Source organism: Haliotis rubra, unplaced genomic scaffold (assembly GCF_003918875.1).
Source record: "Haliotis rubra isolate DU_JTF1 unplaced genomic scaffold, ASM391887v1 Scf738, whole genome shotgun sequence".
Taxonomy (NCBI): Eukaryota; Metazoa; Mollusca; class Gastropoda; order Lepetellida; family Haliotidae; genus Haliotis; species Haliotis rubra.
Window position 1 is genome coordinate 179442 of NW_025767455.1, and position 17169 is coordinate 196610.

Genomic DNA, 17169 nt, shown 5'->3' on the forward strand with positions numbered 1-17169 from the left:
CACTGGCTAATATGTCATGCTTGAATAAGTTTGTGTGATGAATTCTCGTGGTCCGTGATTCTAGAACCATTATGTACCAAGATTAGGTGTTTATCCTGAGATAATGATCTACCACCCCTGGCGCTGTGGCTGTAACGGACCAAGTAGGACCTGTGAGTGACCGCCATGTTTGCAATGTGTATGATGTATGGCTACAAGTAGCAGAAGCATTGATGAGGCTAATAAACCTGTTGGTACTCTTAATTACACTGCACTGGCTAACTCCCTGTACGGAGTTCGTCAGGACATGTTTGGGAAGTCCTGAGAGGTGCTCTGCTGGCGATGGATAAAAAACTGTGTACGGAGAGACGAGATGGGATGAGAGAGGGTCTGCACTGCCCTCTCTCTCCCTCTGGGTAAAGGCGAGTTGCACGCACGCTGACGACAATTGGAGATTTGCTGAGTCGCTTCAATGATATTGATCACACTATAGAGCGATTCACTCAACTGAAAAATTGTGCAGCTTTTCAAAGCTGAGGAACCTCTGTCTGTTGCATTGGAATATTGTGTTGCTGTGTTAATGATACAGATGAAGTGAAGTTGGGAATTTGACGAACTATGTACGGGGATTCGGACAGCATCATGCCCCCTAGTGGCAGGGCATCAACCATGTCCTCTTCACTGTTTGTCTTCAACACAGAGCTGACTATATGTGGCGATACCCTTGGTACTCAACTATTGGCGCAGGTGAGATAATTACAGGTATTTCTACCTGTCTGGTAAAATGGCAGGTGTGCTTGTGTTGTGCTTTTAATTATTGATGTTAAATTACTTTTACCTGGAATTGTCGAGACATTTTGTTTAGCACTAGACTAACATTTACTGTGAAATTGACACTCTGTTGAATCGATACTTTCTATGCACATTTCCACCTTGACTTGTCAAATGGCACTTCTACCTTTTATTACGCCAACTGTCAACTTCATTTCCAAAGAATTTCTACTGTTTTTCTAATCCTTTAATATCAGTACAAAATACTGAAGAACAAGTAGCCTAAAACTGATATTATTCTTTCAAAATGTTATTAATCCCTCAGATTCCATATTAGTTAGAAAAAAGATTCTTAAAGAAAAGTTACCCAAGTTAACCAATAAATCCTGATATTTTTTTCCACAAAGTCTGCAAGACTGTAATATAGAAATGAGTTTTTTTCTGATTCAGACTTGCGATAGAAAATGACAATTTTGACTAATTGCTAGTTTCTGGAACATATTACTTTTCTCCTATGTCGTAATGTACCTGTTAACAGGTCTAGACTGTTAAATGGATTTTCCACCAGCAATTACATGGTGATTAATAACCCTTATGTCGTTTCTACAATTGCTGTTGAACCTTGGCCACTCCATCCCTTTCTAACAAAAGGGATAAGAGCTCGAAAATTTCTCCTCATTCAAGGGAAAATAATTAGTTTGAAATTAGACATCTGTGGGCCCATCCATTGATCAAATTTTTTGTCTGTAGATCAAAAAGAAATTGCAATAAATCGTCATATAGTGACTGTTACATAATGGCGCGTTCAAGATATGTTTTTCTGTGGACAAGAAGTTAAAGGTCACCCTCGTTTGCTCGATTGGAACCCTCGTTTGCTGCTGCAATGCTGGGTTACAATTAAGTTCCTGTGTTGATATGGGACTACATCGTTCTAGTTGCATCCAGGATTAACATGGCGGTATGTAAGTTCCTTCTCTCAATATTTCAAGGGTACATCCATGCGAATATGCTTCTGTTAATTTTATACCATTTTCATATTTTCTTTCTTTGAGTCATAGTTTTAATCTTTTTAAAGTTATTTTTGGTTTTCTTTATGCCATTATCGTCATTTTCTTTTTGTCACCCTTTTAGTCTCCCTTGAAGTCATACTTTAAATGTTTCTTTTCATATTAAGTTAGTTTTGTCATGCTTTAAGTCATTTTTAAGTCATACATTTAGAGTTCCTTGTTTCATCATTCATTAAGTCATATATTTAGTCTTTGTATAAGTCATCAGTTTAGTTTTCGTTATGTCACCCTCTAATTTTTCATTGATTAACATCTTTGGCAGGCTGGACTTAAGGAAATGAAACCATCTTGCACACAGTGCAACCTTAGCTAATTGCTTAATATCTTGTTGCTTAATATCTAATTATATTTAATTTGTGAGTTTTGGTATTAATGATGTAGCACATTATAACAAAATTATTCTTGGCCTGAAAAGATCATTTTATCTTACTTTATACATGAGTTGAACAGGAAGTCATTCAGTCACTGTCCATGAACTCCTCAGAGTCACTGCGCCAAGCCAGTTTCACATAATTCTGGTTGCAACTGAAGTCTGTGTTCTTTGAACAGCTGAATATTCACATGTACTTAGTACAAGCTGGTATACCGGTAAATATGAGGTTGCATTTACAGTTTGCCCCAGTGGAAGTTCTAAATGCTTGAATTGGGCCCTGTTTAGTCTTTTATCAAGTCATACTTTTTGTCTTCTTTATGTCACCCTTTAGTCTTATTTTAGTCACACATTTTGTCTGGAAGTTGGACAGTGTAGCTCAAAGTCAGTTGGGGCGGTGGGGTAGCCTAGTGGTTAAAGCGTTCACTCATAATGACCCGAGTTCGATTTCCCACATGCGTACAATGTGTGAAGCCCATTTCCAGTGTCACCCGCTGTGATATTTGCTGCAGTATTGCTAAAAGCGGATTAAAACTAAACATACTCACTCACTCACTCAAAGTGAGTACTTGGCCAATCATGTTTTTCTTCAGGCTGTACAGTTGGCGCTATATACGGGGGCGGGGTGGGCGAGCTGGCTAAGACGCCAGGCTAGTGATCCAGCGAGGTTGAGGTGCTGGGATTGAGCCCACCTGTGACCGGGTGTAAAATCCTTGGAATCAACTATGTGTGCCGACTTTCAGTGTTGTCACAACCCCTAGTGTACTTAAAATTAAAAGAACCCACGAATCCATTGGTAAATGACCAGATGGTGGCCACATAAATATGTGCAAACACCTAGTTGTGGGTACAGCAACGTGCAGTGAAGTTGGACAAAGTACTGTGACTATGTGTCCCAGTCCACCCAGCTGTGAATGGGTACCTCGTTAGGATGAGAAAGCCACAATAACTCTGTGTGCCTAGTGGCAGCAAGAGTTGTATACTCCTCAGGGAGTTGAGATTGATAATACGATGTGCCGTTGAGATTGACTTCCAATGATCGAGGGAAAAAATACCAGCGCCTTGAGCATGTACTAGTTGCGTGGATATGTGCACTATATAAATATCCTATAATAAATAATAAAAATAATATTATAATATATTGTTAAAGAGTACATGCATGAGAATGGTGCTAAGTGCACAAATACCATAGCCAATATGTTCCTAGATTGCATATATAAACTTTCAGAAGGAAGAACAATGTTCAAACTGATCCTGTCCAAATTAAAAACTTGCTAAATAGCAAATATATTTGAGGAAAATGTAAATATTTGGTACCTGTACTATAAGTTTTATAAAACTACAATGTGAATATATACATTTTACAATACATCATTGGAGATAACAAATACATGTTCCTCGAAGTATAGGACTTGTAGATTTTGGCACAACATGTGACCAAGTTGATAGTATCTCCTGATGCTCATGCTGTTGACCACATGTTTGCCTGGTTCAGACAAGAAGTATTTTAAGGCTCTTGTCATATAACTGATATATTGCTTACTCCAGCATAACAATATTCACCAGTCCTAATCACAAAAAGTATTGGAAAAATAACTTAACATTCTTGTTGAAATTCTTGTTTTTAGTTTTGATGAGATCAGTCGCTCTTGTTAGAGTGTATATTTACTTTATGAAGGATCTATATTATCACATAATTCCATATCGTGTGGAATTTGACTTCAGAAAGATGTTGTGTGAGCGATTGGGACAAAGTACATTAATGCATGAAAAACAGATAATGCATTCTCTGATGCATGGATGCAGTCTGGACATTAAGAAGTAGCATCCGTTCATTGTCACCGCGGTAGTAATTGCCACAAAGGCAGATCCGCGATCTCGTAACAGTGCAGAAATTCTGCCACTCTTTGCGAAAGAATGACTACATCATAGAGTTCCTGGTTCTGATGTTCACTGGGACAGGGTAATGGAACGTTCAAGCATGATTGCTGCCAAACATTCACGCTGCCTTGTAGCAGGAAGTCGTAGCCTGCTTCTTGTGTTGTTAGAAAACACTGGTAATGTTGATTTAATTTTGTAACATGAAGATTAGGTGTGGGTTCACCACTGATATTTTGTCATGGTCAATATGAATGATTTATTAAAGAAGCATTCTTCTTCATTTGTTTTTGTAACATTCATGCTCATCTGGACATTAATTAAATAGCTTTCTTTACAATTTATGGAATTGGTCAGTCAGATTAGGTTTAAGTCTTGTTGTGTTAGTGTAGTATTAACAAAGGGAAGGGTTTGTGAAAACCTTTTGTCTTTGGGTATCTATGGAGTTGGTTGTCTTTTAACGCTGCACTCAGCAGTATTCCAGCTATAGACAGAGCAAGCATGTGTATTCAGTGGTAGACGATGGATTTTGGTTGTTTTTACTAACACTATGTCTATGTTTGAATTCAGACTTCATCATTTGAACTATTGTGGATGCTGATGCAGGGGGGTGGGAGTGGGTTGTCTTTCTGTCTGTGATGTGTCTGTGTGACAATGTCTGACTGTTTCCAATGTATAAAATATAGCCCGTCCCACCGTCCTTGACGGTCTGATTTCGTGAAGGACGGTCTATTAGATGTGTAAGGCCGTCCTTTGGTCAGGGGAAATATTTGAAAAAATATGCTTAAGTTGGTTTGAATGAAGAGTTTTAGTTGTAGGGACTGGCTGTGTTTGTCACTTTTTTGGACAGCCAGTCCTTGGAGAGGCCACATTTCAAAACTATTTGATACACTGCCGTTTCACTAGCTGTTTGTATGTACTCATCTGGACTGGTCTGGATAAAGAACCTACACACAGTAAACTGGCATAAAGCTGCCCAGCTCTAGTTTTATTAACTCAGTGCTGTGTACCAGGCATGGTAACAAAAAATACCATCCCTTAACATCTTTTGGTAAGACATGACCAAGGTTGATCTCCAGACCTTCCATTCTGTGGACAGTAGGGTAGCCTAGTGGTTAAAGTGTTTGCTCATCATGCCTAAGACCCGGGCTCAATTTGCCTTATAGGTACAATGTGTGAAGCCCATTTCTGGTTTCCACCACTGCGATATTGCTGGCATGTTGCTTAACGTGGCATAAAACAAAACTCACTCACTCACCATTCTCTAGGCAGATGTCCATTAGACCAGTGAGGTGGTCCAACTGATGTTGTAATTAGATAAATCAAGACGTTTGTGCAGGCAATTGAGGATCACTGCTCTCACTTTCTTTTGCAGCTGGTATGTTATTGTTTCAATAAAAACTATCAGATAATGATCGTTCATCTTCCTAATCTCCCAGTAATTGATTTAGAAGAATTTCTACCTTGTCAAGAAGTTGGTTGGATACTGAAAGTATATATGTGGAAGTATGTGGAAGCCACGGTGGCTGAGTGGGTTAGACGGCTGATTCCCAAGATGGGACTCAACAACAAAAGTTCTAGAATCTGTACTTTACTGAGAAAGTGTAATCCCAAATGTAACGTTACATTTGACCACTCTCTAAATGGCATTGTATATTGATGAAAATATCTTGTATTCATATTCATGCGTTCATATTTAGAGGTGATGTTTGAGTCACTCAGTAGTTAAAGTGTTTGCCTGTCATACCCAAGGATCGGGTTTGATTCCTTAAGTGTGAAACCCATTTTTGGTGTCTGCTCTTGTGAAATGACATGAATATAGAGCCTGTAAGTAGGTCACGAGACCTTAGCACTTCTGGTGACAAACCAGGTTTCACACCTTTTCGAATGGTCTCACGGTTGTCAGTTGACAGTAAGGAACCGATAATCCTTGAACGAATAACAAATGTCCAATCTAACCATCTCTAAATTAGCCAACAATTATGACTGTCAACAGGTGTGACAACCAAACACATGGTCCGGTCCGGTCCGGTTTTACACATGGCCCGGTCTAGTAAAGTCATATTTGGTGGTCGTGCAGTTTGGAACCAGAAATGGTTCTTGAACATACGCTTGTCACCGGAAATCTGGTACCGGAAGTAAGCTGGGCCCCGTCTCGCATATCGAAATTTGGCGCATGCAAAAGGGGTGGGGAACCAGCTTAGTACCAGAAGTAGCGCCTCCTGAGATTACAGGCCCCATAGTAGTGTGTTTCTTCCTGAGACAGAGGTTCAAGTCAGAGGAACACTGTAAAACATACAAAATTGTGTGCTGTGGCAATGCAGTGGCCGGGTGTACAGTCCTCAGTGTTTGTCTATTTTGACCTCACACCTCAAGGACTACTAATTTATGTATACAGAGAAGAATATACTTTCACGTTTCATCAGTTTGAACATGTGGGTGTACCTTCTATTGTAAGACAGGAGAATCCTGGATATTAGCACCTGTGACAATAGCGCTAGTGAGTAAAATACAATATTCACTCCTGTCTCTTATGAATACAGCAAAGTACAGGATTTTATTAGCCTTCACCATTTTCACCTTTGACTTTGGAAACAAAATGGTCTGGTTGAATTAGCAAACCGTAGCCACAATACTAGCGACATGTGTCAAAGAACCACAGTGCTTGAGTCAATATGTTTCTTTATTCCACGCCAGAAAGACAATACTGTTGATTATTCTGTCCGTCAGGCCATGTTGGAGCCAGTTAGCTGCGATGTACATTCTGACTCATCCATGCGTGACCAGTGTCATGTTCTCCCAGGGGTACCGACATAAAGGATGATATTGATTAAATTAGTGTTGAACAAACTGTCAAACTCTCGAATCTTTCATTAGCTAATCATGGACCCTGACACTGAGGTAAGTGTTTATTTGTCGGTTTGATCCGTGAGGGAATTTATTTGAGAAATACGGAAAATTAACAACCTTTAATTTGGATTCTATTAAAAATAGTTGATCGCTCTAAATGTGCTGAGTTGTTTTATATTGCACAAGGAATGTGAACCAGAGCTCCTTGCGTAAAGGTGATTGCCCAGTAATGATTTTGTAGTTAACCATAGCTAAGGAAAATATTTATTTGTCAGGTTTTATTGCAAATAAAAAGCTCAGGAATGTTTATTGTCAGGAATCGTAGTCTTAATTGCCTTTTGAAGCCTCACATTGATTTTTTTCTGGCGTCATGTACTTTTTTGTCTTTTAAGAAAAGAATAATGTGTCCTGGAATAACGCCGGTGAATGCCTATGTTAATGTAAGTTTGCTTCCTGCTGTACTTGATGTGACAATCTATATAGAGATGATATATTTGCTTCAACTCCTAGGACTTGAGTCAGATGGAGATAAGAAATGATACAGTTGGTATATGTCACTATTAACAGACAAACAGATGGAAATGAGATGATATATTCAATACAACTCACTGTTGTTAGAGACATGAAATCAGATTTCAGATTAGTAATGTACTCCCTCAGTGCTTGATGTGATTGGTGACAGTCTATAGTGGAATGATATATTCATTACAACTCACTATGGTGTGTGCGTGAGGTAGAAATATGGGGATGATATTATCAATACAACTCACTATTGTTAGAGACATGAAATCAGATTTCAGATTAGTAATGTACTCCCTCAGTGCTTGATGTGATTGGTGACAGTCTACTTGTGAATGATATATTCATTACAACCCACTATGGTTTGTGAGTCAGAGATAAGAGGATGATATATTCAAAACAACTCACAACTGTTAGACTCAGATAGAGATAAGGATGTAATATATTCGATGCAACTTACTATTGTCAGCATCTCAGATAGAGATAAGGAGATGATATATTCATTACAACTCACTATTGTCAGAGATTCAGGTGGAGATAAGAGATAATGTGTTCAATACAACTCACAACTGTTAGACTCAGATAGAGATAAGGAGATAATATATTCGATACAGCTTACTATTGTCAGCATCTCAGATGGAGATAAGGAGATAATATATTCGATACAACTTACTATTGTCAGCATCTCTCTAGATAATCATAATTTCAAGTTGGAGATAAGAAGATAATATATTCGATACAACTTAATATTGTCAGACTCAGATAAAGATAAGAAGATAATATATTCAATACAGCTTACTATTGTCAGCATCTCAGATGGAGGTAAGGACATAATATATTCATTACAACTCACAACTGTTAGATTCAAATAGAGATAAGGATGTAACATATTCTGTACGGTTCACTATTGTCATAGACTTAGATGGACATATAGAGATGATATACTCAGTACAGCTCAAGTCAGATTTCAAACTAGTGATTTACTCCCTTCAGTGCTTGTGGTGTTTGGTTTGTTTTTTTAATGCTGCAATTAGCAGTATTCCAGCTATATGGCTGCAGTCTGTAAATAATCAAGTCTGGACCAGACAATCCAGTGATCAACAGCATGAGCATTGATCTAGTCAGTAAGCCTGACCACCCGATCCCATTAGTTGCCTCTTAAGACAAGCATGGGTTACTGGAGGCCAATTCAAGAAGCTGGTCTTCACGGATCAGTGCTTGAAGTGATTGGTGAAAGTCTATATGGGAATGATATATTCCTTACAACTCATTATTGTGTGTAAGTCAGATAGGATGAGGGAGATGATATATTCAACACAACTCATTATTGCAAGAGACTCAGATGGAGATAAAGGGGTAACATATTCAGTACAGTTCTCTATTACCAGAGACTCAGATGGAGATAAGGGAATGATGTATTCAAAATAAAACACAATAGCCAGTGATTCAGATGGAGATAATGAATGAATGAGTGTGTGAGTATGGTTAGCAATATTCCAGCAAAATCACGGCAGGGGACAACAGAAATGGGCTTCACACATTGTACCTATGTGGGGAATCGAAGCTGGGTCTTTAGCTTGACGAGCAAACGCTTTAACCACTAGGCTACCCCACCACTCCCAGATGGAGATATGACTTTAATACATATAGTACAGCTAACTATTGCCAGAGACTCAGATATAAGGAGATGATGTATTCAATATATTCAGTATGTAGGCAATAATTTATGAGTGATCAAGAAAGACGGGCCAAGACTAGTGACTTACAAAAATTGAATTCTCTTGGGACAGATAATCCGTCCTTCTTTATTGTTTTTATTACCAATCATCCAATTTAAACATAAGAAGCTAAAAAGATTTGCACATTTCCTTTGTGTGAGGGGCAAAGATGAATTTTGAACCTAATTCTGGGAATTTCACTGAAACACAATCCAACTACTCAATGATTCCATGGCAGACAAATAGTTTCGATTAAAACATGTCTATTTCTAGGAATAGGAAACAAGATATTCTGAAATTAATCATTAAGACTCATTTGAGTTTAATTTGTTATGAACATGAGGTATTTCTAAGCAAATGATGCAGGATACCTCGATAAGTAGTCAGATATATTCAGTTGAATACTATCAACCAGCCAGTTTACCCACAGTCTTTGCACCTAGTTAGGTTTACGTTATTACAGAATGAAAATTCTGAAAACCTAGCGATTTCTACGTCAACTCCAAATAATGGCATAAAATGATTCTACCGAAAATGAAGATTATTTAAGGAGCAATTTAATGTGAACAAATATTTTTAAACGACAGACAATGTCAAATATAGACATTGGGTGGTCTGTGACCTTGACTTTAATGTGATCAGTGTTTATGAAGCGCGAAGTTATGGAACAGACTGACAATGAAAATCAAAAGAAAATTATCTATGCTGGGAAAAGGAGTTTACTGGCGCACTGAATCAGATGATGTCACTTGGATACTTTGACATTAGAAGGAGTTTTGCTCATCAGCAGACAGGACAGACTTGCAAACGTTTATTTTGAAAACGCTGATGTTAAGTGGACTGGAAAAGACAGTGTGTATCATACCTGCATTTGTGTATTTTAATTGGATAACATAACCATGTCATGTTTTTGTACCGCTGAAGACGGATAGATGCCACATTTGAGTTGCAAGCAGCATTTGACAGTGCATTCATGGACATAGGCCAAGCAACTGCCTGATCAGGGTTAATAGGTGCATAGGAACTTGATAGTATGTTGGTAACGTCCCAATTGTGATTTTTAGTGATTGGAGAGTACTGAGTTAATTGAATGGATTGTTTTTTATGACCAGTAATTTACATAAGTAGTATTTGGTTTGCATGGGTACCTTACTTATTCAATTTAATGGTTTAAGAAATCTTATGAATTTACTTTTCAAGTTTAAGGAATATTGTAATTTGAAAATAAATAAGAATCTATTCTGTAAAATGTTTGGTATTGTAAATGTGAAGCCTTGTGTGTTTGTGGTTTGTTCATGGGAAAAAAGTGAAGGCACTCTATGAATGAATAGGTAAGTAGTTCTAATCTAATCAAATGGCAGCATTTCTGATAAAACCAGTCCACTTTAAGCAGGATCTGTAACCTCCCTAGGGTAGCAGAAAATATACTAACCTGCCTCTCCTTTCCCGTATGGGTAATAAAACTCACTATTTTTAGAGTTCCAGATATAAGTAAGGAGATCATATATACAGTACAACTCACTACTGCAAGAGACTCAGATAGAGATAAGGAGATGATGTATTACATACAACTCACTGTTGCTAAGGACTCAGTTGCTAAGGACTCAGATAGAGATAAGGAGATGATGTATTAAATACAACTCACTGTTGCTAAGGACTCAGATAGAGATAAGGAGATGATGTATTACATACAACTCATTGCTGACACATTGCTAAGGAGATAATATAGAGATAAACTGTTGAGATAAGGATAAGGAGTTAATGTATTACATACAACTCGCTATTGCATGAGACACATATGAAAATAAGGAAATAATATATTCAATACAACTTAATATTGTCAGAGAATCAGATGGTCATTTTGAGATGATATATTCAGGAATGGACATCATAAGAAGACAGTTACATGGAGACAACAGCTTTGACTTTGAAACTATAACCACATGAATATGAATATCCTTGCGTTTTATACATCAAACCTGTTTTTTTCAGTTGAAATATTGCCATATGATACCATTTAGACAGATGTGAACTAAGATTATCTGTTTTGATGACTGAAATTTAGACAGATGTGAACTAAGATTATCTGTTTTGATGACTGAAATGAAAGATTCTGGTTTTAATGTCCACAGAAATCTGATATGAGAGTTGAATTCTTAGTGAGTAAACAGTATATTTTAGAAATGAGTATTTTGTTTCTGCCATGACTTCTCTTGTTCTTCACCAAGACAGGAGACACTCCCTGTTGTGTCAACACTGGCTAACAACACAATTCCTATTATGTTGAGGCTGAGTTCAATTTTCTGCAGACAGGTTGATTCCGATTGATTGTACAAGAATGGTTCAGTAATGGCCCCTCTAATGCCTGAACTGTTAAAAGAGTGTGAAAGAGCCGCTTTAGATTTTTCACTCCTAGAATATTTCAGTTGATGGAGAACTATCCTTTTTAAGTCCTGCACTGTTTACTACATTAATGCAAGGAATTGTCTTGTAGCAGGAACCCTGATTCCCAAGACATTGCCTCGAAGAAGAAGCTATGTGACTGAGAGCATTACATAGAAATCATTTTTGTAAAGATTAAACCTTATCAATTCTAAAACCCTGATTTATGTCAGTGAGTTCACAGTGATAAAGAAACATCTCATCAGATTATTAATCAATAATTTTACATATTAGGCCATCAATTACTGTTTGCATCCTATTTTCCCTAAAGTTAAACATCCAAAGTTGTGAGATTTCTTGAACAGAAACAGCCCCTAATGTCTCAATTTTGAAGACAGGCTTGGTCACCTTAGGAACCACAAATACCATAGTTTGTAGGTGTATGATGCTTATGGTACAATTTAGTAGAATGGTAAAGATGGGGGAACATGGTTAATTCAGTCCTTTAATATTCCTTATGTATAGTCCATTTTAGACAGATTATGGAGATTTTAACAGTACCGGTAATTGAATCCCTTGCTATCACAGTATGAACACACAATCAGCAATAATATCTATTAATAATAATAATAATAATAATAAATGGACATTTCTTGTGTGTCATAGTCCATCCAGAACATGTTCAAAGCACTATATATAAAAGAGTCACTAGAGTTCATGAAGAAAATATGACAGTTCGTCAAATAGACCATCAGAATATTTGGTAGTTATAGGTTGTAGAATGTTTTGAAGAGGAAGGTTTTGAGTCCCGATCTGAATGCTTCCAAGGATGAAGCATTTTTTATCTCGTGGTCTGACAAAGTTTATATGTTCAACTTTTATATATAAACTTTGTCAGACTACTCGATGAAAAAACATGTTATTTGACAACATTAACAAAATATTCTCAATATAATATAATATAATATAATATAATATATAATATAATATAATATAATATAATATAATATAATATAATATAATATAATATAATATAATATAATATAATATAATAATTGTTTTTGTGAAAAATATAAGCATTAACTTTGAAAGAGTGAGTTAATAAAGTCAGAGTAAATTTCTGAGGACAACTGGGTGTCTCTGTAAATGTTCAGTGCCACCTTACTGTAGATATCACTTTAGCTCATAAGTATTCTACATATACGTTTATTGTGTCTAATGTGACTCGTCTGAAGGGGGGGAAGAAGTGATGGTCTGATTCCATCTGCCTGGTGTAAGGTATGTTTTATTCATAAGGGTAGTGAACCTTGTGATAGCCTTGCTAACTCTTTGGAGCAATTTGTAGTTGATACACATTGTAATCATTTTATGTCAGACAAATTGAATCAATCCCTTGATTAACCTCTGTAATGCTCTCGATTCTTCCGGAGTTTATTACTCAGAGAAAAGTGTCGTTGAGGAATTTTAAACAACTTGGTAAGATGATCATTTTCCATGAAGGAGGTATTTCTGAAGGATTGAGTATTTCAGGGGGGTCATAGTTTTTCACACTTAGAATACAAGATTCCAGGAACGTTGTTTGTATACGGATTATAGCAATTTCCAAATGGAAGTGACAAATGGCTGAGACTGAGAGAGGAGCATCTGGCATTCGTCAGTTTGGTAGACCAGACAGGGCTGCACCTCCGACCCTAGGTCAGCAAAGGTCATAGCCTCTACCTGAGTGGGAAGTCTGCTAGGACAAGATAAGAGTTGACTTGGCAATATGAGGTATATCATCCCGGCTGGTGAATAAGAGAGGAAGCATATTGACGCTCTCTGCTTTTCGAGCTGTGGGTGTGGAAGTCTGTAGAGGCAGAGGCGGAGTATATTGAAATTGCCATACTGAGACAGGGCGGGAGAGTTAGCATGGACTGATTACTTTGTTGTACGAACTGATCCAACAATCTAACACGAATTGGTTTGGGAATCTATCAAAGAACTGTGCAGCCATTATTGCCTGGTAGTCATTAACTACCCATAACAGACTTTTTTAACAAGTCGTGACTTTGGTATGACAAATTTAACACTTATATAAATCTTTTTAAAGGACTAAAATGAAAGTGAAGTCCAAAGTTTTAATGCACTGATCTTATGACATCCGTTGTAACTTGAAGTGTAGTGACATTTTAATTGAAATATAACACCACAGTCATTTAGCTGATGTGATAGTGTCTTGAAGGGATTAGATATGAATCTGATCCAAAGAGTGTAGGAAGTTTCCGGAACGCAACTAATCTTTACCTGAATGCACAGATTACCTGGACTTGCAGAGTGAGTCAGATTGGATGTTGTTGTAGACGACAGTGATGGAAATAGCGTGGTTGAAATCACAGCCTGTCATGTCAGGTGTTGCCTGCGTCAAGTGATTCCTCCGTCGGGAGATTTAGTGGAGGACCATGAAAACATCCAAAGCCAGTTGTAACTTCGATCGTGGATTCCTTCAAGACTAATCATTCACAGTTTTTTTCCCAACTTCTTTCGGGATCTTGTTATCGTTCCACCCATGAAGAACAGATGACCTCAGGACCTCGGGGTCTAAAGGAGGACGAAACTGGCTCAGTGTTCAAGCTGCTTCCCTGACAACTAGACTTTATGGAACATATCTTTATGGAGAATTATATGTGACTTCTGTCGTGGAGAATTATACATGGTCTGACGGGCGTTGCTTGTTGTCAAAATACTGACGCAAAAACATTTTGTGATTTTAATCCAGCACTGTCAGGAATAGCATCAAAGAATACCGACTGAGACAGCTTCAAGTTTAGGTCTGGTTTTTCATGCAAAGTGGCTTATTTTGGTGACATATGGAAGATATTCGTGAATATACGGCCCAAGCTGATCTGATAATCGAACCAAGAAATTAAGCAGGGGAGTGTTTGGTATCAGCAGTAATCCAATCTCGGTCTCGCGGCACAGGGACTTAGACTGACAGTCCACATCTTACTCAGTGCAATAAGAGGTGTCATTTTGAATGGCAGGAGGATTTTGTTGGTTTTCTGTTCAAGTTTTTACTCCCTGTGCATGTCTGCAGTATTTCCGCTATTGTGACTCGCACGATCTAACGTGTCAGATGTGGCTCGAAGAGTGATACTTGCTACATCCAGGTTCATCGACATCTCTTTGAAACGAAAACTTCAAAATTCTGGATTTCTGATTTCAGGAAGGCTACTTTCTTCCAGACAAAATTGAATTAGAACACAACTTTTGGACTCTGTGAAGCACAGCAATTTTTCCAACACATTTGATCTAGCTTATTTGTAATTTTTCTACCATATGCAATCAAACGATTATCTAGATTCGTGTCGTCAATAATAGCTGACATTACTTGTCTTAGCGCATTGCAGAATGGAGTCATATTGACAATATTGGAATTTTTTATGTAATGAGTTGAGTGTCCTTGATTGTAAAAACCTGTGAAGAGTGATGAAGAACGTGACAATTGAGCTCATGTCGGAGATTGAGGTCGTATTGGTGAGTACAGAACTTGATCATCCTTTCAACCATTTTCATCTTCAGAATATTAAACTGAATTATTTTATTTCTTCCAAATCTAAATCATACGTGCATGTTTTCATAATTCTGATGAATCATTCCAATTTTTGGTTTTGAAATATTTCTTTTAAAGCATCTTCCTCTCCCCTTTACAGCATGAATGACTGCTAATTAACTGTCATAAGATTGTGTTAGAAGTTTACACATGCTTCAGCAGACAGTGGTAATTAATGTCATCAAAATCCATAAATATATGTAAATATGGACCATACCGTGGGACTTTCATCAAGTTTATCTGCTTTTTATGACAATATCTGAAGTTATTAATGGTGAGAGTTGTGAGAATCTGAAAATCAATATTTAGTTCATCACGCGTGCGTCAGAGTTCAACTGAGAGCAAAGTTTCGATACTTCACAGGTAACGATCATATTAACCTTTCAGTGTTTTTATGGATGTTTAAAATAAACCAAGATAAAGGAATCCTGTGATTGACTGATAATATGCTATTAGCATTTTTTTCACTTTTTGGTTTGTAAAATGTATTTTTCAAGAGTTTATAGAAAATTTATCTGAAATTATCCCTGACAACATTGTATTGTGTATCTTTTAACCCTTGGTATATGAATCAAAGAAACTTATAAAATGGTAGCTAATGAAAGTCATATAAAATATTTACTTGTTTAGTTGTTGATCACCCTGACATTTCACAATTCATTCAATAATTTATGCTGTAAAAACTTAGTATCTTGTAAACTTTCTTGAAATATATACTACCTATAAACATTAGCTATTATTCTATGAGTTGCTGCCGTTGGTTCGGATATAATCGATTCTGGAAACTTGTGTTTAATTGCATGTTTGTCTAATGATTCAGCCTGTCTGTGATGGTTTCAATTAGTCTTCACACTAATAGTATGTATACATTGACCATCAGTCTGTGTGTGTTGAGAGGCTGGCCAACTAATAGTGTGTTTGAAGCGTGGTCTTGGCGTCATCCTCCATATCTGCTGGAAGGGCTAAAACTCCTTACACAGACTTGCTGTCTTATCTCAAAATATTAATTTGGCAATAGTGAAGACATCACAGGAAACACTTCTCCTGAGTATGTGTTGTTCAAGTGGTAACAACTTCACTTCATTAGGTGGCTGGGATAGTTGCTCATATTTGTGGAGTTGAATCTGGTAATTGTGTTGTATTTGTCATGCTTCAAATGCCCAGTGTCATGTTACCATGTGTTTGTGATGCGTGGGTGGCATAATGTTACCATGCTTCAATTACGTTGATGGGTGACATAAGTTACCATGCTTCAATGATGTTGGGTGACATAATGTTACCATGCTTCAATAATGTTGCTGGGTGACATGTTACAATGCTTCAATGGTGTTGTTTGGGTGACATAATGTTACAATGCTTCAATAATGTTTCACATGTTACAATGCTTCAATGACGTTGATGGGTGACATAAGTTACCATGCTTCAATGATGTTGGGTGACATAATGTTACCATGCTTCATTAATGTTGCTGGGTCACATGTTACAATGCTTCAATGGCGTTGATGGGTGACATAATGTTACCATGCTTTAATGATGTTGGGTGACATAATGTTACCATGCTTCAATGATGTTGGGTAATATAAGTAACCATGCTTCAATGATGTTGTTTGGGTGATGTAATGCTACCATGCTTCAATGATGTTGTCAGTCAGTCAGAATCAGTCTGTCAGTAGGTTTTGGCACCTAACAGTATATTACACTGCCACAGTGTCCCCAACATTTACCATACTGGAGAAACCAACAGAGTTCAAACTCAGACTCACAGGATTCTTGAATGTGCACATAGTAAACCAATTCCCACAATACTTTTGTATCCTAGGTCCTGTTAGTATACACCTGAAAAGATCCAGGTTAGAACTGGTCTGCAGCAACCCAGGCTTGTCATAAGAGGCGACTAATGAGATCGGGTGGTGAGGCTCGCTGACTTGGTTGACACATGTCATCGTATCCCAATTGCGTAGATCAATGCTCATGATGCTGATCACTGGATTGTCAGGTCAAGACTCGATATTTTACAGACCGCCGCCATATAGCTAAAATATTGCA

At 37.5% G+C, this 17169-nt stretch overlaps 1 protein-coding gene across 1 annotated transcript in view; it reads left to right on the forward strand.

The window, feature by feature from the left end:
* Nucleotides 1-289: 289 nt before the first annotated feature.
* LOC124259799 (rhomboid-related protein 2-like) overlaps nt 290-17169 on the forward strand; it is a 108659-nt gene continuing 91779 nt past the window's right edge. Inside the window, exon 1 of the mRNA XM_046694001.1 lies at nt 290-726. Coding sequence (XP_046549957.1) covers nt 598-726 — 129 coding nt within the window. The 5' untranslated portion in view covers nt 290-597. The remainder of the gene's footprint in view (nt 727-17169) is intronic.